Raw genomic sequence first — 24,857 nt, forward strand, 5'->3', positions numbered from 1 at the left:
AACAGAATGATCCGATCTCTCCCTGTATATAGAACAGAATGATCTCATCTCTCCCTGTATATAGAACAGAATGATCCGATCGCTCCCTGTATATAAAGCTGAATGATCTGATCGCTCCCTGTATTTAGAACATAATGATCCAATCTCTCCCTGTATGTAGAACAGAATGATCCGATCTCTCCCTGTATGTAGAACAGAATGATCCGATCTCTCCCTGTATGTAGAACAGAATGATCCGATCTCTCCCTGTATGTAGAACAGAATGATCTGATCTCTCCCTGTATGTAGAACAGAATGATCCAATCTCTCCCTGTATGTAGAACAGAATGATCCGATCTCTCCCTGTATGTAGAACAGAATGATCCGATCTCTCCCTGTATGTAGAACAGAATGATCTGATCTCTCCCTGTATATAGAACCGAATGATCCGATCTCTCCCTGTATGTAGAACAGAATGATCTGATCTCTCCCTGTATATAGAACCGAATGATCCGATCTCTTCCTGTATATAGAACCGAATGATCCGATCTCTCCCTGTATGTAGAACAGAATGATCCGATCTCTCCCTGTATGTAGAACAGAATGATCTGATCTCTCCCTGTATGTAGAACAGAATGATCCGATCTCTCCCTGTATGTAGAACAGAATGATCCGATCTCTCCCTGTATGTAGAACAGAATGATCTGATCTCCCCCTGTATATAGAACAGAATGATTCAATCACTCCCTCTATAGAACCATCTCTCACTGTATATAGAACAGAATGCTCCGATCTCTCCCTGTATATAGAACAGAATGCTCCGATCTCTCCCTGTATATAGAACAGAATGATCCGATCTCTCCCTGTATATAGAACAGAATGATCTCATCTCTCCCTGTATATAGAACAGAATGATCCGATCGCTCCCTGTATATAAAGCTGAATGATCTGATCGCTCCCTGTATTTAGAACATAATGATCCAATCTCTCCCTGTATGTAGAACAGAATGATCCGATCTCTCCCTGTATGTAGAACAGAATGATCCGATCTCTCCCTGTATGTAGAACAGAATGATCTGATCTCTCCCTGTATGTAGAACAGAATGATCCAATCTCTCCCTGTATGTAGAACAGAATGATCCGATCTCTCCCTGTATGTAGAACAGAATGATCCGATCTCTCCCTGTATGTAGAACAGAATGATCTGATCTCTCCCTGTATATAGAACCGAATGATCCGATCTCTCCCTGTATGTAGAACAGAATGATCTGATCTCTCCCTGTATATAGAACCGAATGATCCGATCTCTTCCTGTATATAGAACCGAATGATCCGATCTCTCCCTGTATGTAGAACAGAATGATCCGATCTCTCCCTGTATGTAGAACAGAATGATCTGATCTCTCCCTGTATGTAGAACAGAATGATCCGATCTCTCCCTGTATGTAGAACAGAATGATCCGATCTCTCCCTGTATGTAGAACAGAATGATCCGATCGCTCCCTGTATGTAGAACAGAATGATCCAATCTCTCCCTGTATGTAGAACAGAATGATCCGATCTCTCCCTGTATGTAGAACAGAATGATCCGATCTCTCCCTGTATGTAGAACAGAATGATCCGATCTCTCCCTGTATGTAGAACAGAATGATCCAATCTCTCCCTGTATGTAGAATAGAATGATCCGATCTCTCCCTGTATGTAGAACAGAATGATCCGATCTCTCCCTGTATGTAGAACAGAATGATCTGATCTCTCCCTGTATATAGAACCGAATGATCCGATCTCTTCCTGTATATAGAACCGAATGATCCGATCTCTCCCTGTATGTAGAACAGAATGATCCGATCTCTCCCTGTATGTAGAACAGAATGATCCGATCTCTCCCTGTATGTAGAACAGAATGATCCGATCTCTCCCTGTATATAGAATAGAATGGCCCGATCTCTCCCTGTATATAGAACAGAATGATCCGATCTCTCCCTGTATATAGAATAGAATGGCCCGATCTCTCCCTGTATATAGAACAGAATGATCCGATCTATCCCTGTATATAGAACAGAATGATCCGATCTATCCCTGTATGTAGAACAGAATGATCAGATTTCTCCCTGTATGTAGAACAGAATGATCAGATCTATCCCTGTATATAGAACAGAATGATTCGATCTCTCCCTATATATACGTAGCACTACCCCCGAAAGAGCTGCTGGTTTGATTTGGGCAGCATGTTACCGCAATATCCCTGCCGTCTAGGGTACTTGATGAGAGCTGCAGTAAAGTCAATGTCCACACAACAGGTGTCTTTTTTGTGCTTTTATTACCCAGCTGGGTAAAAACGATAAACAGTAGAAGGTGAAGGGATAGCAAAATAGAAGACAGCAGATTCAGGTGTAACTGGATATGGAAAACAGTCCTGCTTCCAACGACAAATTTTACCTCGCCACTCCAGCCGGAGTGGGTATAGTGCATCTGGACAGTCCTCTCTCACCAGCCTGGCAGCCAGAGTGTCACTCAGATGGATAGGAATAAGTCTCTGCCACAGACCCTCCTGAAGATTGGAGACAATTTCGGTCCAAAATCCCTCTTGACTGGATTCAGCACCCGGTTCTCCTTCACATAGCTTTGGTTAAATCAGCAACCGGTGTCGAGCCTCTCAGAAGTGTCCACTGATGAATGGACAGGCCTCTCCTGAAACACCAGCCTCGTGCTAGGTATCCCCCGGACAGGCTCCTCATCAGGCGGCTTTCTCCAATTGGATGGACAGCCCAGGACCATCTGGCAAATTAGGGACCCGGTTGACTCGCTGGATCCACAATCTGGATGAATGCGCTCCGGACCAATGTGGTCCCGGAGCCAGGAACACTGCAACACACACACACACCCCAACCAGGAGGGCCACACACAGGGGTGTTGGAACGACTGCCCAGCTCAAGGGCGAAAACACAGCGACCCCGAACCAATGGCGTCTGCCAGTTAAATACCCCTTCCCAGCATGCACAGTGAGGCGACCAACCCTCCTGATTGGCTGCCAGGAAGAGATATCCAACTACGCTTGACCCTACTGCTGCCACCTGTCGGCCTGGGGTGGAACTCAGTACCCCAGGCAACAACAGTAAGCACAAACAGCACAGCCAAATTAAAACAGAGGCCCAAAATGTAACCAAATAACAGGTTCAGAGCCAACTACCTCTCTGAACTCCCTCTAAATTTACAATAGCACCGGCTCTGAAAATAGCCTGGCGCTACATATAGAACACAAAGGTCCGATCTCTCCCTGTATATAGAACACAAAGGTCCGATCTCTCCCTGTATATAGAACACAAAGGTCCGATCTCTCCCTGTATATAGAACAGAATGGTCCGATCGCTCCCTGTATATAGAACAGAAAGGTCCGATCGCTCCCTGTATATAGAACAGAAAGGTCCGATCTCTCCCTGTATATAGAACAGAATGGTCCGATCTCTCCCTGTATATAGAACAGAATGGTCCGATCTCTCCCTGTATATAGAACAGAATGGTCCGATCTCTCCCTGTATATAGAACAGAATGGTCCGATCTCTCCCTGTATATAGAACAGAATGGTCCGATCTCTCCCTGTATATAGAACAGAATGGTCCGATCTCTCCCTATATATAGAACAGAATGGTCCGATCGCTCCCTGTATACAGAACAGAATGGTCCGATCGCTCCCTGTATATAGAACAGAATGGTCCGATCTCTCCCTGTATATAGAACAGAATGGTCCGATCGCTCCCTGTATATAGAACAGAATGGTCCGATCTCTCCCTGTATATAGAACAGAATGGTCCGATCTATCCCTGTATATAGAACAGAATGGTCCGATCTCTCCCTGTATATAGAACAGAATGGTCCGATCTCTCCCTGTATATAGAACAGAATGGTCGATCGCTCCCTGTATATAGAATAGAATGATCCGATCTCTCCCTGTATATAGAACAGAATGGTCCGATCGCTCCCTGTATATAGAATAGAATGGTCCGATCGCTCCCTGTATACAGAACAGAATGGTCCGATCGCTCCCTGTATATAGAATAGAATGGTCGATCGCTCCCTGTATATAGAATAGAATGATCCGATCTCTCCCTGTATATAGAATAGAATGATCCGATCTCTCCCTGTATATAGAATAGAACGGTCCTTTCGCTCCCTGTATATAGAACAGAATGGTCCAATCTCTCCCTGTATATAGAACAGAATGGTCCAATCTCTCCCTGTATATAGAACAAAATGATTCGATATCACCCTGTATAGAATCATCTCTCCCTGTATATAGAACAGAATTGTTTCCTATCTCTCCCTGTATATAGAACAGAATGGCCCGATCGCTCCCTGTATATAGAATAGAATGGTCCGATCGCTCCCTGTATATAGAATAGAATGGTCCGATCGCTCCCTGTATATAGAATAGAATGGTCCGATCGCTCCCTGTATATAGAATAGCCCGATCGCTCCCTGTATATAGAATAGAATGGTCCGATCTCTCTCTGTATATAGAACAGAATGGTCCGAAATCTCCCTGTATATAGAATAGAATGGCCCGATTGCTCCCTGTATATAGAACAGAATGATTCGATATCGCCCTGTATAGAATCATCTCTCCCTGTGTATAGAACAGAAAGATTCGATATCGCCCTGTATAGAATCATCTCTCCCTGTGTATAGAACAGAATGGTCCAATCTCTTTGACCTCTGCAGAAAAACCTCAACGTCTCCACAGCTGTCTCTCTGCACAGCCACCCCTCGCACTCCCCCCTTTCCCTCCGCAGCTGTCCCGTTCCTGCTGAAATAAAGCCTGTCTGCATATATAGATAAGCACACACAACCCTTCCCGCCAAGCGCTCTCCTCAGCAGCAGTCTACAAAATGACTTCTTTCCTCCCCCCTTCCCAGCTCTCCCCGCACGGCCTCCCTCCTCCACGTACACTAGAGAACAAACACCAGCTTAAGTCCTCGGACTGCATCCGCCATTTTGCAGTGGACATACCATTCACTGACACTGCTGGGTGTACGGGTCACATGACGTTTATTTACTTTGTGGAGATTCTCCTGGCCTGTGATTGGAGGACGAACTGTCAGGTGACACACCAGGAAGTGCTGGCAGTCGAGAGTACAGTGAGAGCGAGAATTCTGTGTTGTGGTGACAGTCAGTGTAGGCATGGAGGGCTTTCAGCTGGAGGAGACCGAGAGCAGAGCTACATACTCCATACCACAGGGGGAGACCATGATAGGAAGAGGAGCCTTCCTGGGGGTGAGTGTCCCCACCTATCTACTCATCTGTATATGTCATATTCCCTCCTGTACTCATCTGTATACACCTCCTACTATACACCTCATAATCCCTACTGTACTCATCTGTATACACCTCCTACTATACACCTCATAATCCCTACTGTACTCATCTGTATACACCTCCTACTATACACCTCATAATCCCTACTGTACTCATCTGTATACAATTTACAAAAACCTGGGTAAGAGCCTAAGAAGAGAATAATGCCCCGTACACACCATCACTTTATGTGATGAAAAAAAACGACACTTTCTGTGAAGTAAAAAATGACGTTTTTGAAACTTCAATTTTCTAAGACGAAGTTGCCTACACACCATCGTTTTCTCACAATGATCTTGCAAAGTGAGGTTACGTTCCACCACGTTTTACCATTGAAGCTTGCTTCTGGGCATGCGTGGATGAAAAAACGTCTTAGAAAACGACGTTTTTTGCTACACACGGTCAATTTCTGTGAAGTAAAAAGTGCACTTTTGAAAAACGACACATAAAATTGAAGCATGCTTCAATTTTTTTCTGTCGTTTTTTACAAGACATAAAACGACGTTTTCCCCCACACACGGTCAATTAAAGTGACGTTTTTAAAAACGTCATTTTTTTTCATCACATAAAGTGATGGTGTGTATGCGGCATTAGGCTAACCCCAGGGAAGAGGTTACTATTGGTAAATCATGGACTGTACTCAGAATGTATAAATATAGCTATAATTTATTGAGTCACTACAAAAGGTGATAAAAAATAGTCTGCTATATAAATAGACAGCGTGGCAGAGCTAATATATGGAATAATATGCTACCGCATCAGCGATATAGCATGTGTTTAGACTTACAGACAGAAAACAAATAACAAACATGTAACAATAAACCCAGACAGTCCGGACACAGTAGTGTCACTTTTGTGGTGGTTCACCTGGGGACAAAACCCCTGATTGAATGAATCAGTGTGGTGCTATGGCAATTAGCCTAATTATTGGTGAACAAATCACAAAGGTGACACTGCGGGGAGGGGGGAGCAGGCTGTGGTATGAATTGCCCTGAACATCTATAGTTAGTATACTGATGTGAACAAAGGATCTTGGTTAGTACGATGGACATGAACAGGGCCCACCAATTTAGTGAATAATGTCCTGTATGCAAGATTATCCAGATCTATCAGTGGAAGAAATTCAGGGTATCAAAAGGACTTAGGAACTGTAGTTTTGCTGCTGCAAAATATTGGTTAAACCAAACTGGTTGTATGAATGCGCAATGTCGCTCCCAAATAATGGTTTGTATAGGATAAAACCAGGACAGTTCCTAAAAGGTACACAGTTCTTGCATGGAAATTCCCGTATGAGCCAATCTGTGCTTGACAGACTAGGTGCCGTTTGGAGAAGTAATCAGAACGGGCTTACCAGCTGCATGGATTGCAGAGTGGACTGTAATGGAACTCTTCTGATTACATGCAGGAGTTGTACTCAATCCTCTGGTGGTCCTGATATATAAGAGGACATACCATTCCAGATGAGGCTCTCGGATGTGCAGGTTCCTCCGTGGGTTTTAACAAGCAGCTGGTTTCCCATGCTGTGTCATAAGCAGGCTGTCTGCGTCCGTACACACGGAGCCGGCAGTGATCCGGGAGAGTCCTTCGGCCACAGGTGCTTCCTCCGATACCCGCCCCCAGATGGAAATAGGGGTGTGTGAGAGTGTCTGGCGTCTGAGCGTGATGACGTCAACGCGTTTCGCAAATGACTTGCGTAGCTTCGTCTGGACGCTTCCAGACAGCACTGATGAGTTGGCACTGATGGGAGGCAATGATGGAAACTGATGAGGCTGCACTGATAGGAGGCAATGATGGGCACTGATGAGGCTGCACTAATAGGAGGCAATGATGTGATGAGGCTGCACTAATAGGAGGCAATGATGGTCACTGATGAGGCAGCACTGATAGGAGACAATAATGGGCACTAATGAGGCGGCACTGGTAGGAGGCAATGATGGGCACTGATGAGGCTGCACTGATGAGGCAGCACTCATAGGAGTAACATGACTACAGCAATCCGCCGGGGACTGTATCTGTGTGGGAGGCAGGACTCAGGAGACAGAACCCTGTACGTACCACGTGCCCTTGGTGCATTTCCCACCAGGGGTACGCGTACCACGGGTTGAGAAACCCTGTTCTATACTGCTAGTACTGTGTGCTTATTTGATGCAGATAGTAATGTGCGTGTATTCTATACTAACCTGTTTTTACTTTATACAGATGGTAAGGTGCATTTTTTAATCCTTCTAGTAATGTGTGTTTTATATAACTAACAATGTTTTTTTTTTTGTACTACTACAATGTGTATTATATTATTATTATTATTATTCAGGATTTACATAAAGTCAACAAGTTTGCGTATTGAAAAACTGTATACTATCAGTGACGTGTGCATTCTTTACTACCAGTACTGTATGCATGGTAATGTGTGGGTATTTAGGGCTGCATTGACACTTATGTGGGTATGAAGGAGCATGTGCGTTTTTGCACAACTTCATGCATCATGTTCAGGGCAGCCAATTCATTTCCATGGGCTGTCCTATGCACGAAAGATGCACAAAAGAAGAAGTGCATGATCCTTTAATAAATGCATAGTACTTTGTAGAAAAGCATCAAAGCAAGGTGTGCGGGAGTGCCATTAAGGATTATTTAAGGCACTGTCCTGTGTTTGCGAAAAAAATAAAAAAATATGTGGGCCCTTGGGTGGTTTAAGCCGTAATGTGTTAGTATGCACTGCAACTTACCTTGAAACTAAGCCCTCCAGAAGTGCGATGTCATCGCTGTCCGTGCTTCCATCTTCATCCGGTCTTCCTTCCAGGTTCACGGGCTCTGGCCAGGCTGCAATAATGTCACTCCCACGCATGCACACAGGAGTCATGGCTGCGACACAGTGCTCTGGATTGACGGCACAGTTGTGCTGTGAATTCAGAGCACAGTGCGCATGCGCCATGATGTCACTGGCTGCTTTTAGGCTTGAAGTGATTGTAAAGGCTTGTTTCAATAATAATTATGTTATTATTACCTGCTCTTTGCAGTTGGTTTTGCACAGAGCAGCCCGGATCCTCCTCTCCTCGGGTCATTTGATGACGCCGGTTCCTCCCTCCCCTCTTTGTACCAATCGGTACAGTGTGAGAGGGAGAGAGCGGATGGCAGCAGGGCTGTGGGCTGGATCCGTGACAACTGCAGTCACAGATCCATCCATCCATCCATGCTCAGCCATCCCTGCAATACCCCTGCCAATACTGTGCAAAACCCCCGGCCAAAATACTCTGCAATACCCCCGGCCAAAATACTCTGCAATACCCCCGGCCAAAATACTCTGCAATACCCCCGGCCAAAATACTCTGCAATACCCCCGGCCAAAATACTCTGCAATACCTCCGGCCCAAATTACTCTGCAATACCTCCGGCCCAAATTACTCTGCAATACCCGGCCAATACCCGGCCAATACTCTGCAATACCCGGCCAATACTCTGCAATACCCGGCCAATACTCTGCAATACCCGGCCAATACTCTGCAATACCCGGCCAATACTCTGCAATACCCGGCCAATACTCTGCAATACCCGGCCAATACTCTGCAATACCCGGCCAATACTCTGCAATTCCCAGTCAATACTCTGAAAAAAATGTGTTTTAACGACTTCCCACCCGCCGTCATATGACGTCCTTGAATTTGTGCGGGGATATCTGAATGATGCCTGCAGCTACAGGCATCATTCAGATATCGGCTTTTTCAGCCGGCGATTCTTTACACCATAAGAATGATCATAGCGGCTGTTCCGCCTCTTGATCCTTCTTACGGGATGCAAAAGCAGGCGTCCCACCCCCCCTCCCGTTCGCCCTCCGATACTTCTACCGACTAACCGCTATGATTGAAGCCAGGATCGTTTTTTTTTTTTATTTCAGGCTTCCAAGCCTAGAGGTGAGATGTGGGGTCTTATTGACCCCATGTCTCACTGAAAGAGGACCTGTCATGCCATATTTCTATTACAAGGGATGTTTACATTCTTTATAATAGGAATAAAAGTGATCAAAACATTTTATTTTTGGGGAAAAAAACGTGTCAAACTAAAATAGATAAAGTAAAATGAACAATAAAAAAATAAAAAGCGCCCCTGTTCCCGTGTGCTTGCATGCAGAAGCGAAAGCACACGTAAGTCCCGTCCACATATGAAAACGATGTTCAAACCACACATGTGAGGTATCGCTGCGAACGTTAGAGCGAGAGCAATAATTATGGCCCTAGACCTCCTCTGTAACCAAAAACATGTAACCAGTAAAAATATTTAAAGCGTCACCTATGGGGATTTTTAAGTAGAAAAGTTTGGCACCATTCCATGAGCGTGTGGAATATTGAAGGGCGACATGTTAGGTATCTATTTACTTGGCGTAACTTCATCTTTCATATTATGCAAAAACATTGGGCTAACTTTAATGTTTTTTTTTTTTTTTTTTAAAGCACAAAACTGTTTTATTTCCAAAAAAACGCGTTAGAAAAATTGCAATGGCCGCCATTGTATTCTCTAGGGTCTTTGCTAAAAAAGAATATATAATGTTTTGGGGTTCTATGTAGTTTTCTAGCAAATAAATTATGATTTTTAAATGTAGGAGAGAAATGTCAGAATTGGCCTGAGTGCTCCAGAAAGCCTGATGGTGCTCCCTGCATGTTGGGCTTCTGTATGTGGCCACGATGTGTGAAAGTCTCACACATGTGGTATCGCCCTACTCGGGAGGAATAGCAGAATGTGTTTTGGGGTGTAATTTGTGGTATGCATATGCTGTGTGTGAGAAATAACCTGCTAATATGACAATTTTGTAAAAAAAAAAAAAAAACATTTTAAAAAATCTTGATTTTGCAAAGAATTGTGTGAAAAAATGCCAACTTCAAAAAACTCACCATGCCTCTTTCTAAATACCTTGGGATGTCTTCTTTCCAAAAAGGGGTCATTTGGGGGGTATTTGTACTTTTTTCAAGAAATGAGATAGACCGTCAGTACTTCAGGTGTGATAAATTTTCAGATATTGGCACTAGAGGTCGACCGATATATCGGTCGGCCGATATATCGGCCGATATTTGGCCGTTTTTATGAAATCGGCATCGGCCGATTATTGTGAAAAAATCGGCCGATTCGCGGCAATCGCGGCTATTACAATAAACGGCTGGCATGGCCGCCTGCCCTGCAGCAGCGTGTGAATCCTCCACCCGCACGGCCACCTCGCTCCAATAGCAAGGAAAGATTTTACTGCCATTGCATAGTACCGCCCCGTCCCAGCTCCGCCCTCGGCGTGCTGTATTGGATAAACAATCATTGGCCCTTTACAAGCATCTGCCACGTGACTTTCAGTACTGACCAGTGCTCTTGTAGCAATGTATTCTTGATTCCTACTACACCCGCACGGCCACTATAGAGAAGCTAAGGAGAGATTTCACTGGCATTCATCGTACCGCCCCGCCCCCTCCCTCGGCATGCTGTATTAGATACTTGTAAAGGGCCAATGATTTTTCCTCTAATACAGCACGCCGCGGGAGGGGGCGGGGCGGTACGATGAATGATAGTGAAATCTCTCCTTGGCTTCTCTATAGTGGCCGTGCGGGTGGAGGATTCAAGAATATATTGCTTCAAGAGCACTGGTCAGTACTGCAAGTCAGGTGGCAGAGAAACAATCATTGGCTCTTTACAAGCATCTGCCACCTGACATGGTAACTCCCCCCAGCAGGAGATCGTGGACACTGGACAGCACTAGCTCTGTCTTCCTTTCCTGCTGAGGTGGAGCCTGCTGGCTGCTTGTACTATACTTGTTCAATGATTGGCTGGTCATCTCATCAGCATGCACCTAGCCTATCAGGTGCATGCAGATAGATACCAGCATGTATGGAGGGTAAGTGCTACTGTACTGTACTGTACCCCCCCCCCTGCAGACTTAATTGTATGTCTTTTTAAAGTGAAACCGGGCTGAGGCACCATCCCCCCCCCCCCCACAACGCAGCACCACCCATCCCACCCCCCACAACGCAGCACCACCCACCCCCCCCACGACACAGCACCACCCATCCCCCCCCACAACGCAGCACCGCCCAATCCCCCCCACAACGCAGCACCACCCACACCCCCCCACAACGCAGCACCACCCATCCCTCTCCACAACGCAGCACCACCCATCCCTCCCCACAACGCAGCACCACCCATCCCTCCCCACAACGCAGCACTACCCGCGCCTAGCACCACCCATCCCCCTCCACAACGCAGCACCACCCGCTCCTATCAAAAAATAAAAAAATCGGCCCAAAATATCGGCCGCAAAAATCGGCATTATATATCGGCCATCGGCCGCACAGATTTCTAAATATCGGCATCGGCATCGGCCATAGAAAAACCCATATCGGTCTACCTCTAATTGGCACCATAGCTTGTGGACTATAACTTTCACAAAGACCAAATAATATGCACCAATTTGTACTTATTTTACCGAAGATATGTAGCAGTATACATTTTGGCCAAAATTTATGAAGAAAAATCACAAATTTGAATTTTTTTATAACAGAAACAAAGAAAAAATTTTTTTTTTACAACATTTTCAGTCTTTTTTATTTTATAGCGCAAAAAAATGTAAAACCCAACAGTGATTAAATACCACCAAAAGAAAGCTCCTATTTGTGTGGAAAAAAAAAAAAAAAAAAATTTCATTTGGGCACAATGTTGTATGTCTGAGTAATTGTCATTCAAAATGTGAGAGCACCGAAAGCTGAAAATTGGTCTGGTTATTAAGGGGGTTTAAGTGCCCAGTGGTCAAGTGGTTAAAGAGTAACTCCACTTTCATGGGAGAAAATAAATAAATATATACCGTATTTTCCGGCGTATAAGACGACTTTCTAACCCCTTAAAATCTTCTTAAAAGTTGGGGGTCGTCTTATACGCCGGTAACCTAACATCCCTTACCTTATCCTAAGACATGCAGAATCGCGGCCCTACGTTTTTTCAAAAGCTGCGCCTCCTACGTCTTCTGTTCTGTGATAGGCGGAACACTCAGCTTCCCAGAAGGCACTGTGTTCAGTGTTCGCCTATCACGGAGGCCCTCTCGTCCTGTGTTTAGTGTCCGCCTATCACGGAGTCCCTCTCATCCTCCGACAAGAGGGCCTCCGTGATAGGCGAACACTGAACACAGTGCCTCCTGGGAAGCTGACTGTTCCGCCTATCACGGAACAGAAGACGTAGGAGGCGCTGCTTTTGAAAAAACGTACGGCTGCGATTCTGCATGTCTTAGGATAAGGTAAGGGCACAGCGAGCCTGGCATGTAATGGGGCACAGTCTGGCATGTAATGGGGCACAGTCTGGCATGTAATGGGGCACAGTCTGTCATGTAATGGGGCACAGTCTGGCATGTAATGGGGCATAGTCTGGCATGTAATGGGGCACAGTCTGGCATGTAGTGGCACAGTCTGGCATGTAATGGGGTACAGTCTGGCATGTAATGGGGCATAGTCTGGCATGTAATGGGGCACAGTCTGGCATGTAGTGGCACAGTCTGCCATGTAATGGTGGCACCGTGAGTCGAGGCATGACTAGTAGGAAGGGGGTAGTCTTATACGGCGAGTATATCCCAAAACCAACATTTTGGCTGGAAAATTAGGGGGTCGTCTCATATACGCCCAGTCGTCTTATACGCCGGCAAATACGGTATATATATATCATATACAACTGCGCTTCAAGTTGTATTGTAATTAAATGTTCTTAAACACAACCTTTCCTTTCCTTTTCAATCTGAAGCTCTGTCATTTTTCTGTAAAATGCAATATGGCTACCTGGAGGTGTTCAGAATGCTCCGCAGAAACATAATTTTCTGCTTGTGTTATTGGCTCAATGATTTCCCCAGAAGTCTGCCTAAGATACAAGTCAGATTTCAGGGATCCCCTGCAACAAAAACTTCATTTTTGGTAAAATACTCCCAATAGGATATCGCATCTAAAGGGATTCAAACCCTGCAACTTCCCCTTATTAGAGCCCTGCAGCTGCAGCAGCTGGATGGTAAATTATGAAACCGCATCCCATTATACTCACTTGGCACAGGGGCACAGAGAAACACACAGGGATTTCTTCAGAATAACAAAAAGGTAGGAATCTGCAATAAAGTTTGTTAAAATCCTTGCAATGTACATAGATCACCCAGGGCAGAATGTTTTTTCTCAACAACAGTAGAGTTATGCTTTAAAAATAAATGTTATGAGCACATATGACAGCAATGTAGCTGGAGATGTATACACTTAAATATAATCTGCTTCTTCATCATATATTATCATATTTGTCCATGGTTCATAACTCAGTTACATAAAGTTACACATTATAACGGTGGTTGTGCTGTGTTGTGAGCAGCTGCCCCCTCCAAGTAATATCCAATCACTGTACCAATATTATCGTTTTTGTTAGTCATTCAGAAGGAATCCACTAGATGGCATTAGTGTTCAGTTTTGTTAAGTGAACATTTTTCTGTCATTCATTTATCTTGTGATAAGCGTTTATATATTTGCCAACAATTTACACAGCGCTTTAATTACTGTACATTCAGATAATTCCCTGCCCTCAATCTAAGGTCCCCGTCCCGCATGCGCACACACATACTAGGGCCAATTTAGACAGCAGCCAATTAACCTACTGTGTCTCTGGAGTGTGGGTGGAAAGCAAAGGAAACCCACCCAAGCACAGCCATTGAAGAGAACCTGTAACGGACCTATAGAGTACAGAGTATAACCTCTTCATGGTGATCGTACGCAAATTTGCGTTCGTGGCTGGAAGGGGTTAAACTGGGGTGCAGGCATCACCCCGGTACTCGCTCTTCCTGGGCCTCCCGTTCCACCGGGACACCCGAGACACATGTCAAAACGCATCGGTGTGAACCAGGCCTTACTGTTTAGGTTTTTTTTTATTCATGAAAGTGTCTTTTTGTAAGGAAGTTATTCCACTGCATAGCTTGGTGTCATATGCAAAGAGATGGTACTTTTAATCCCAGACCCTATATTTATAAAGGTATTAAAAAGTAAGGGTCCCAACACTGAACCTTGGGGTACACCACTGATAACCTTCGACCATTCAGAGTAAGAATCATTAACCACTACTCTCTGAATTCGGTCTTTTAGCCAGTTTTCCATCCATTTACAGGCGAAGGCGAAGAGCAAATGAACTGGAAGTCCTTAAGTAGGCTGAGCTGACGAGCCGATCATCAACAGGTGGATCACTGTGGAGAGATGGAAGCTGGCATTTAGCACAGAGAAGGAAGGGCTGAGCCCAGCCCTGACACTGATACTGGGTGGGAACTGACTTAAGGTGGCCATACACGGTTCAAATTTCAAAATAATTTTCTTTCGAAAATCGTATCAAAGAATTTTCGTATGAATTTCGCACAGTTAGTGGGCTGCAGCAGTATCCGATTTTCGCGTGGCAAACAAATTAGAGAAATCCGACATGTTGAAAATTTTTGGAAAAACAAACGATTTTCTGATCAATGATGGGAGAATTGTGCGAGAAATGTAATAGAAAAAAAATGCGCATGTGCAAGAAAAGAATATTTCCGGAGAGAAAAGAATATTCCCGGAGTGAAAAGAATATTCCCGGAGTGAAAAGAATATTCCCCGAGTGAAAAGAATATTCCCCGAGTGAAAAGAATATTCCCGGAGAGAAAAGAATATTCCCGGAGAGAAACGAATATTCCCGGCAACATGAAGGTTTGGTCGGCCGAATTTCGAAAATCAATGGTGGCATCATCGGATCACAAAAAACGAACTTTCTGATTTTGAAAAGAAAATTTGTTCTAAATGCGACCGTGTATGGCCTGCTTAACTGCCAATGACATCACCAGTGACATAATACAATGATGAGTGCTAATAATATACACCGTCACTGTACTAATGACGCTGTCTGGAAAGGTGTTAAGATTTGGGGTAATCAAGGGGTTAATTGTGTGCCTAATAATGGGTTAATTTTGTGTAATGTGTGCTAATTTTGACTAAATATCTATTTGTTTCTTCTCCCTCCTATGCAGGAAGAATAAACAAAGAGATCATTCCATCTGTAGAGAGCCCTGTGTTGATTGTCAACACAGAGCTCTGGGCTGTGATTGGACACGGCCAATCACAGGTCCCAACCATGAATCATTGTCCGGGACCTGCTGACAAACTCCTGCTATGTACAATCACAGTGGGAGTCGGCGAGCGGGGGCCCTGTACCTGGAAGAGGCCAGCGAGTACCTGTACAAGCCGCCCATCCGCAAGCGGCAGCCATGGAAATCCGGAGTCTGAATGGTGTAAAATAAGCTCATGGCTCAATAGCAGCCAGCCACCTCCTGCTGTAATGTAAAAGTGATTAGATCTTGTACACAGTGCCTGTGGCCTGCCCTGACATACACTATAAGATGCACACTGAGCATAAAAAATTCTGCGTATACAGGTGTTTGGTGTTTTCCTTTCAGCCTAAAGAAGCAACTCTGTTGGCCTATGTGTCCATGCACATTTGGACGTTTACAGGCATATTTGTAGAGGAGCGTTTACAGGCTAAAAAAAAAAAAACATCGTAAGTGCGGGCAGGAGCTTTCAGACAGAAAAAAATACTTGATATGCCTGAACATCACATTTAGGGGTAGATTCACGTAGATCGGCGTTTCTTTGTGCGGGCGTAACGTATCCTATTTACGTTACGCCTCCGCAACTTATACAGGCAAGTGCCGTATTCTTAAAAGAAAGTTGCGGTGGCGTAGCGTAAATAGGCCGGCGTAACCCCGCCTAATTCAAATTGTGAAGAGGTGGGCGTGTGTTATGTAAATCAGGCTTGATCCGACGTGATTGCCGTTTTTCCCGAACGGCGCATGCGCCGTCCGTGGAATTTCCCAGTGTGCATTGCTCCAAAGTACGCCGCAAGGACGTCATTGGTTTCGACCTGAACGTAAATGACGTCCAGCCCCATTCACGGACGAATTACGCGAACACGTAAAAAATTCATAATTTGACGCGGGAACGACGGCCATACTTAACATTGGTACGCCGCACTCACGCCACCATATAGCAGAGGTAACTTTACGCCGGGAAAAGCCTAACGTAAACGGCGTAAATGTACTGCGTCGGCCGGGCGTACGTTCGTGAATTCGCGTATCTAGCTAATTTACATATTTAGCTGCGTAAATCAGCGTACACGCCCCTAGCGGCCAGCGTAAATATGCAGTTACGATCCGACGGCGTAAGAGACTTACACCAGTCGGATCTAATGGAAATCTATGTGTAACTGATTCTATGAATCAGGCGCATAGATACGACCGGCCGGACTCAGAGATACGATGGCGTATCTCCTCTGAGAATCTGGACCTTAGTGTCAATTTTTTTTATTTATTTTTTAAGTGTCCATTTTTTCCAGTGTTTTAGGCATAAATGCTTAAAAAAACAAACATGCCTAAATATGCTCCTTTTTTTTGCTGCTTTTTTTCTGCTGCCTTATGTGCATGGACCCTAAGTGCTTCCACCCATCTTCTAACACCTATACTAACTACCCTGTAGAAGAAATATGTATATGCTGTACTTATCTATTCTCAGGCTGTTTTGGTCCAAATACATGATTGGCGCTTCTGCCTGAGCAAGCATCCGCTTGAGGGGAGAGGAGGGAGCGCTGACAACTGACGGCCCATAGTAAGCCAATGGGTGACGTCACTGCTCAGGCATTGCAGTCGATGTCCAAATGTATTCTCCTCTTCCATGTAGCCAGTGCTTGTTGACGTTTTTAAAGGATGGGAGCGCTACGCCAGTTTGTACAGACTTTTAAAAAGATTTTTATTTTGGAATAGCCAACACATTTCGGGAGCTTCATCAGGGCTAAAAACAGGATGATGCAGGTGCTTGGATTGGAAAGGCCTTTCAAAAGTTCAATGAATCCCTCTGGGGGTCCAGCTAGGACCACAAACCACCTATCCCACCAAAATGCATAAGGTTCAGCGCTCCTAAATCAAAGACTGCATGTAGCCAGTGCTAACTGACACAGGGGATCACGTGACCAAACTAGAGTGCCCTGAAAAATGGTAAGTATATGCATCTTTCTTCTACAATCTGGTTAGTATAGATGCTAGAAGGGTAGTGGGAGCAGTTTTAAGATTAGGTAGTTTTAGCCCAGAACTATATTCTAATGTCCCTTCCAAATGGGGACGGGGCTCTATTGGCTTGCAGATTCCCTGCTGAGCAGGCAGATAGCTGGTCCGTGTTCACTCTGCTTATGCAGAGCAGAAATAGGCCCAACCCACTCTCCTCTATGGGTTATCGGATATAAATGGACCGGTAGTCCTGACTGCCATCCGATCTGCCAGTCTGATGGGGAACAGATTCCATCGGTCTGCTTTTAGTGGACCGGATCCGATGTTGGAGGTTATCAATGGACACATTACCGTTTACATCCGCTGCTCCGTAGAGGAGACTGGAGGGTCCAATCGGGTTTGGCTGAAAAACTGGCAGGCAGATTCGAGCGGTGCGCCTGTGTGAACGTTTCCCGCAAAATTCTGGTGGCCCCCTGCCATGAGGCCGACAGAGCACTAAATGCTAATCCATTTTAATTTCTTGCAACATTATTGTGCCATTTTAACCACTTACCGACCGCCGCACAACTATATACGTCGGCACTTTGAAGAGGGATATCTCAGTAATGGCAGCAGCTGCTGCCATAACCGAGGTATCCATCTCTTCAGGCGGCGGTCCGGTTAACGATAATGGTGGTGTCTGCAAAAAAGTATTGCAATAACCTCCATTTTATTCTCTAGGGCAGTGTTTCTTAACTCCAGTCCTCGAGGCGCCCCAACAGGTCATGTTTTCAGGATTTCCCTCAGATAAAATGGCTGGGGTAATTACCAAGGCAGTGAAACTGATCAAATCACCTGTGCAAAATAATGGAAAGCCTGAAAACATGACCTGTTGGGGCGCCTTGAGGACTGGAGTTGAGAAACACTGCTCTAGGGTGTTAGAAAAAAAATATATAATATTTGGGGGTTTGCTGTAATTTTCTAGCAAAAAAACTTGTTTTTTAACTTGTAAACAATGAGTCTCGGGGCTGAAGTGTTTTTTAAAGCTGAACTTCAGTCCGCTTCCCCCTTAGGGCGCCACTATTATGGTGCATGCACTGATGTACCCATGGGCTGTGTCTGACCTTGGGGTCCTGGCAGAGCCCTTTGCCATATCTGCACATGTGCAGGTGATTTTTAATGCAAGTGCAAAGACAGGGAAGGTTTCGGACTTCCCTGCTAGCACATGTCACACCCTGCACATGCGCAGATGTGTGCCAAGGAGAAATTTTTGCTTAGACGAGAAACGCGTAAAGTACTTTGCTAAAGTAAAAAAAATCCATATGTAAAGGCGAGAGGAGGAGGGCAGCACAGCATCACCTTTAACAACTTAAGACCCAGACCAAAATGCAGCTAAAGGACCTTGCCCCTTTTTGCGATTCGGCACTGTGTCACTTTAACTGACAATTGCGCGGTCGTGCAAAGTGGCACCCGCGACCCACGGCTGGGTACTAGTACAGGACTTACCTATACGTGGATGTGCCCAGCCATGCCATTCTGCCGACGTATATGTGCAGGAGGCGGTCCTTAAGTGGTTGAATGTTAATGTTTATGCCGATATTTCATACATATTGCTAGACCTATGTTCCAGATTGCTTTATATTCCATTTGTTTAATGTTACTCTCTCAGGAAGAACTGCAGTGAGGTGTAGAGATTTTTATAAGGATATAGTGATCAATATTGTATTAATAAATAAGAATGTTATGTTCTCTAGAGAGCCATTGAATAATTTTCCTTGTAATTTGGAGAGCTAATGGAACCAATAAGTTAATATTTTAATACATCTTTCAATTATTGAATAGATGATATAGAAGCAATTATGTTATGCCTTTCACATTTCCAAGCTTTATGTTTTGTATATGTAGCACCCTCTAGTTCTAGAGTAAGGATTTTCTAGCAGAGTAGGTAAATTTAGGCAGGCCTAGATGGTGGCTAAGCCTGTTTTCATTCTGGGCTGGGAGTGGCTCAGGGTAGCAGCTGGTGGCTAACAGGCAGCATCACTGAGACCTCCCTCTTCTTTCTAGAGCTTTTGAGAAAGATCTGGATAGAGAGGAGAGGTGGAGCTGCCTGGGGTGTTTTAGCGAGCCTTTACCAATTCCCAACCGGGATTTGCAGAGGGCAGGCCTCCTAAAAAACCTGGGGTCAGCCCAGCTGAGGAGTATTTGTCGCATGAAAGAGCTGAAGTGAGGAGGTGTAAAGGCTGTCAGGGCCCACAGGGAGCTCCCAGTGTGGCGGGGGGGGGGGGGGGGGGAGACCCTGTGCTGGGGCTCGGGTGCATCCAGGAGGAGTGACGAGATCCTGGAAGTAGAGGCACATGAGAGAGCAAGTAGAGAACAGTGGGAGAGAACACTTCTAAGAGTCTCCAGGGAGGACTACTGGTCGTAGCTGGGAGGGCTGGTGAGGGAGCACAGTCAGGAGGACTGGGGAGGCATGCCTGAGAGAACTGGGAAATTGCCATTTGAGATGGGTGCAGAAACAGAAGAGAGGACTGTGGTTAGGGCAGTAGAAAGAGGTCTTTGCAGCCAGGCTGGTTGGCAGGGCCTGAAGAAAGCTATCTGGGAGTGGTAGATGAATAGAGGACAGCTAGCACCTGAACTATTTCTACTTCACAGGGGCCTAAGGTCCCTGCCCGCAAAAGGCAGTTCATTGGAGTTCTACTTTAAATGACCTCAAATGCCAGTGTTCTCTAGCCTTGTAGTCCAACTTTGTGGACTTGGGCACCTATCCCCCCCAACTCCAAAGGCCGCTTCCCCAAGCATTTTTATTTTAATGAATTCAAATAAAAATGCTTGGAGAACCGGCCTTCGGAGTTGGGGGAGATAGGCCCCTAGTCCACAAAGTTGGATTACCCTTTCTAGTATCTTTGGGTTGGCCATGTGACCATTTTAGGTTTTCTTCGATCTTCTGATTGTGGTGGATGGCCCTGGATGATGCAGAGTTGCTCTGGTGACTCCATGACGGCCCTGTATATGGGTTGAGTGGTACTGGGTGTCATCCAACCCAGAAGACTAAGGACATCTTGTGGAAAAGAAGAGGTATTGCAGGAGCAATACTTCGGTCGTTGTAGTGGATAACTTGACTGAGAGTTGAGGGATAAATTATTTTATTTTAAATATTTTTGCTTACTGACGGCCCTCTCTATAGCATTCCATGAACTACTGGGCAGACGACAGTAGTGGGAATATATCCGGGGGATGACAGAATACACAGATTCATTTCAAGGTTACTGGCAGGTGGAAATTAAGACTTGGCTGCAGTTCTCACACATTGCAGTTCAATACACATAAGAATGGATTTGAGGATTAAGCAGAATGTCAACCTGATGATATACAAATTTACCATTTGCAGGTCACAGCATGGCGGGGACTTCTGAGGCTTCATCGTGCCACAGCCAAGGGATAGAAATTTACAAGTTATTCCAAATGCTCTGCCTCAATACAAATCTGTTGTTTGATATTAAAGGAGAGCGCCGGCCGTGGTACTAGATAAAAGGTTTAAGCCCAAAGGCAAATCTAATCACTTCAAATAAGTCTAACAGACATTTTATTATTTATTTTGCTTTGGATAGCAGAGAAAATTTGATCAATTATTGAGTCCAGTACAATTAATGGGGGGTTTGGTTGTGATTGGCACAGAAAAACGCATACATGTAAAGCATTATGAGAAGTTCTACGTCTTTCTCACTACTGGCCCAGATTCAAGAAGCAATTGCGCCCGTGTAACCATAAGTTACACGACGCAATTGCTTACTTGCTCCTGTGTAACGAGTGCTCCTGATTCAGGAACCTCGTTACACCGACTGCAGCCTAAAATCTGCGCGGCATAAGGCTCTTATGCCTCGCAGATTTTAGGCTGCATTCTTGCGTGTGCCGCTAGGGGGCGCTCCCATTGTGATCAGCGTGTAGTATGCAAATTGCATACTACCAACTGATTCACAAACTTGCGCGGGCCCCGCGCAAGCCAGGTACGGAGTTTCCGTACGGCAACTTTAGCGCAAGGCTGCCCCTTCTAATAGTAGGGGCAGCCAATGCTAAAGTATAGCCGCTGCTCCCGCGACGTGAAATTTGAATTTCACGTCGTTTGCGTAAGTGATTTGTGAATGGCGCTGGACACCATTCACGTTCACTTTGAAGCAAATGACGTCCTCGGTCACGAATAGCTGCGGGAGCTGTCAGTCTCCTATTGCTTTCAGTCAGGTTTCTGGTTTGTAACTAATCACAGGGAACCCTCGCTGGGTCGTCCGCAGCTAATTGCAAATGGACGCATTCGCAAATGTGTGAGTGGGGCCTTCTAAAGCAGTAAATATGAATTTCACCAACCATTAAGTGGTCATTTTAAAGCCGATCTTTGGCACAACCAAGTGATCCGGGTGGCAAATTTCTGCAACCTGTCAGTCTCCTGGGATATGTGAAGTGCATATGTCAGGAGGCAAAGGGAGGACGGTGCATGTCAGTTGCCTAGGCAAATGGCAAGGGGGGCGCACTTTTTTAATGAAAAAAACAAACAATAATAGACAGCCCTATTCTGGTGGAGGAGGGTGGAGAGAAGGGAAGACTCTCTTAAACCCTGGTTCACATTGATGCAATTTGGCATGCCAAATCAACAGCCATTGCCACCAATGGCAGCGCCCAAGTCGATGCGATGCCGCACAGATTCCCAACGTAGTTTCTGTACTACTTTTGCCGATTTCGGGCTGTGATTTCCATTGACATCTGTGCAGAAACCCTCACAGATGTCTCTGAAATTGCCCCCTAAGTCGGGACTGACATGTGGGAATGAAATAGTGCAAATTCATCTGAAATTCATCAGTGTGAACCTAGGCTAATGCCGCGTACACACAACCGTTTTTCATGACGTGAAAAATGAAATTTTTTAAAATGGTCATTAAAAACGATCGTGTGTGGGCTCCAGAGCATTTTTCATGACGTGAAAAATGGGCATTAAAAATTTCGAACATGCTCTATTTTTTCGCGTCGTTTTTCACGTTGTTGTTTTTCACGTTGTTGTTTTTCACGTCGGGAAAAACAGTCGTGTGTAGGCTTTAACGACGTGAAAAAAACACGCATGCTCAGAAGCAAGTTATGAGACGGGAACACTCGTTCTGGTAAAACTAGCGTTTGTAATGGAGATAGTACATTCGTCACGCTGTAACAGACTGAAAAGCACAAAAACTGAAAAGCGTGAATCGTCTCTCACCAAACTTTTACTGACACAAAATCAGCAAAAGCAGCCCCAAGGGTGGCGCCATCCGAATGGAACTTCCCCTTTATAGTGCCGTCGTACGTGTTGTACGTCACCGCGCTTTGCTAGAGCATTTTTTTATCACAATCGTGTGTAGGCAAGGCAGGCTTGACAAGAATCATGTCGAAAAAACATATTTTTTTTCTAGACCATTAAAAACGGTTGTGTGTACGCGGCATAAGGGTGACGATCCGCTTTCAAACGTGCACCTGGAAGATTTACATGCAATGTTTGTTGATTGGTCACTGAAATATACAGACTATAAATATATAAATATATAAATATAAAGACATTGTCTAGAAGGGGATTTAAACACAGGAGCCTGCATTCATTGTATCTGATCTCTCACAGTACACAGAACATGGAAATGCAATTATTTTAGTAAATATAAACTGCCAAATACCTTTTCTCATCAGCACTATATAGGAGTCTTGTGACTTCAATCGGTGTCTGGTTAAAGATTGTAGGAGGAGTTTTTATTCTATTCTGTCCTATAACACTGCATGACCCCTGTCCCTCTGTTTAGGCGGTGCTGATTGGCCATGTACCGATCACATGCACCCAGAAAAAAAACTCTTAGGCAGTACACACCAAACTGAGCATGGGCAGAGTGCCCCCGAGGCTCTGTACTATTAGGAGATACATTTGGGACAATGATAGAAGGGGAGGACAGGATCAAACAACCTTTTAACACAATGCAGAGGGTTAACCCCCTTGGTTTCACAGTGAGTATAACCAGCATAATTTACTGCACATACAGAATGATTTTACTGTTGTGGGTTTAGTGACACTTTTACATTTGCTTTGGGGAGATTTCCTTTCCTGTTGGGTCTATTAGGGCCCTTTCACACTGGTGCGTTTTTTGCCGCGTTTTTGCCGCGTTTTCGCGGTAAAAATAGCGCTATTAAAACGCCCATAAAACGCTCCCCATTATCCCTCCATTGAAATGAATTAAAAACCGCTGTAAAAACGCGGTAAAATCGCGGTAAAACGGAGTGTTAAAATCGCGGTAAAACACAGTGGGCCAAATCCACATAGATCGTGCGTAACTTAATTTTTTACATTTAAGTTACACTGCCTTAAAATTTCTACCTAAGTGCCCGATCCACAAAGCACTTACCTAGAAATTTTGGGCTGTGTAACTTAAATTCCGCCGTCGCAAGGCGTTCCTCTTCAAATGGGGGCGATTCCCATTTAAATGAGGCGCGCTCCCACGCCGGCCGTACTGCGCATGCTCGTGACGTCATTTTCCCAACGTGCATAGCGCGAAATTACGTTACGCCGTGCTTTGTGGATCGCGTCGGGTCAATAAGTTGCGTCGGGAAAAAAAAAAGATACGGCGGGAAAAAAAAAATTAAAAAAAATCGCGTCGCTGGACAGAAGGGTCTGATTTTACATGGTGTACTAACTTTACACTTTGTAAAAGCAGCCCTAATTTTGCGTATGCAACTTAATACTTACGGAGAAAAAACGAAGCTGAAAAGCTTTGTGGATCTCCGTAAGTGCTAATTTGCATACCCGAGGCGGCATTTCGACACAAAATGCCCCCAGCGGCGGATGCGGTACTGCATCCTAAGATCCGGCAGTGTAAGTCCCTTACACATGTCGGATCTTCTCCCTAACTATGGAAAACTGATTCTGTGGATCAGTTCCATAGTTAGAAACAGGGATACGACGGAGTAACAGCAGTTACGCCGGCGTATCCCTTTTGTGGATTTGGCCCAGTGATTTTACAGCGTTTTTACCGCGATTTTACCGCGTTTTTAATTCATTTCAATGGGGAGCATTTTAATAGCGCTATTTTTACAGCGAAAACGCTGCAAAAACGCACCAGTGTGAAAGGGCCCTTAGAGGAAAATCTCCTGAATGGGACACAGACAGGTTATAACCCCTGCTAGTTTTCTTTTGCCATCTGTGACCTATAGGGGAGACTTTCCTTCACCTCCTGCTCTAAAGCTAAAAAATGAAGTGAGATAAAATCCCTCCAGAGTGAGGGAATCCTCAGGGGTCATAAGAACTACTGTAGCGTCCCCGTATTGGAAGAGTTCCTCTATATTAGAGTTCTGATTTCAGCCCAAAATTGAAATAAAATGTACATCCGTGCGGGGCTAGTGCACAGCTCCATACCCAGTCTTTCTGCTTTCTGAGCCATGCCCCAGCCCTGCACGGGCGTACAAGCAGGGATGCGGGCAGCCGTCCACCTGTCACTGATTTGAACAGGCTGAA

The 24,857-nt window shown here is 45.0% G+C and overlaps 1 protein-coding gene across 1 annotated transcript in view; it reads left to right on the forward strand.

The window, feature by feature from the left end:
* Positions 1-5,044: 5,044 nt before the first annotated feature.
* Positions 5,045-24,857, forward strand: part of APLF (aprataxin and PNKP like factor) — a gene marked incomplete at its 3' end in the record, with an annotated part of 257,052 nt that continues 237,239 nt past the window's right edge. Inside the window, 1 exon segment of the mRNA XM_040351267.1 lies at positions 5,045-5,250. Coding sequence (XP_040207201.1) covers positions 5,158-5,250 — 93 coding nt within the window.

Source organism: Rana temporaria, chromosome 4, assembly GCF_905171775.1.
Source record: "Rana temporaria chromosome 4, aRanTem1.1, whole genome shotgun sequence".
In the NCBI taxonomy this organism is placed as follows: Eukaryota; Metazoa; Chordata; class Amphibia; order Anura; family Ranidae; genus Rana; species Rana temporaria.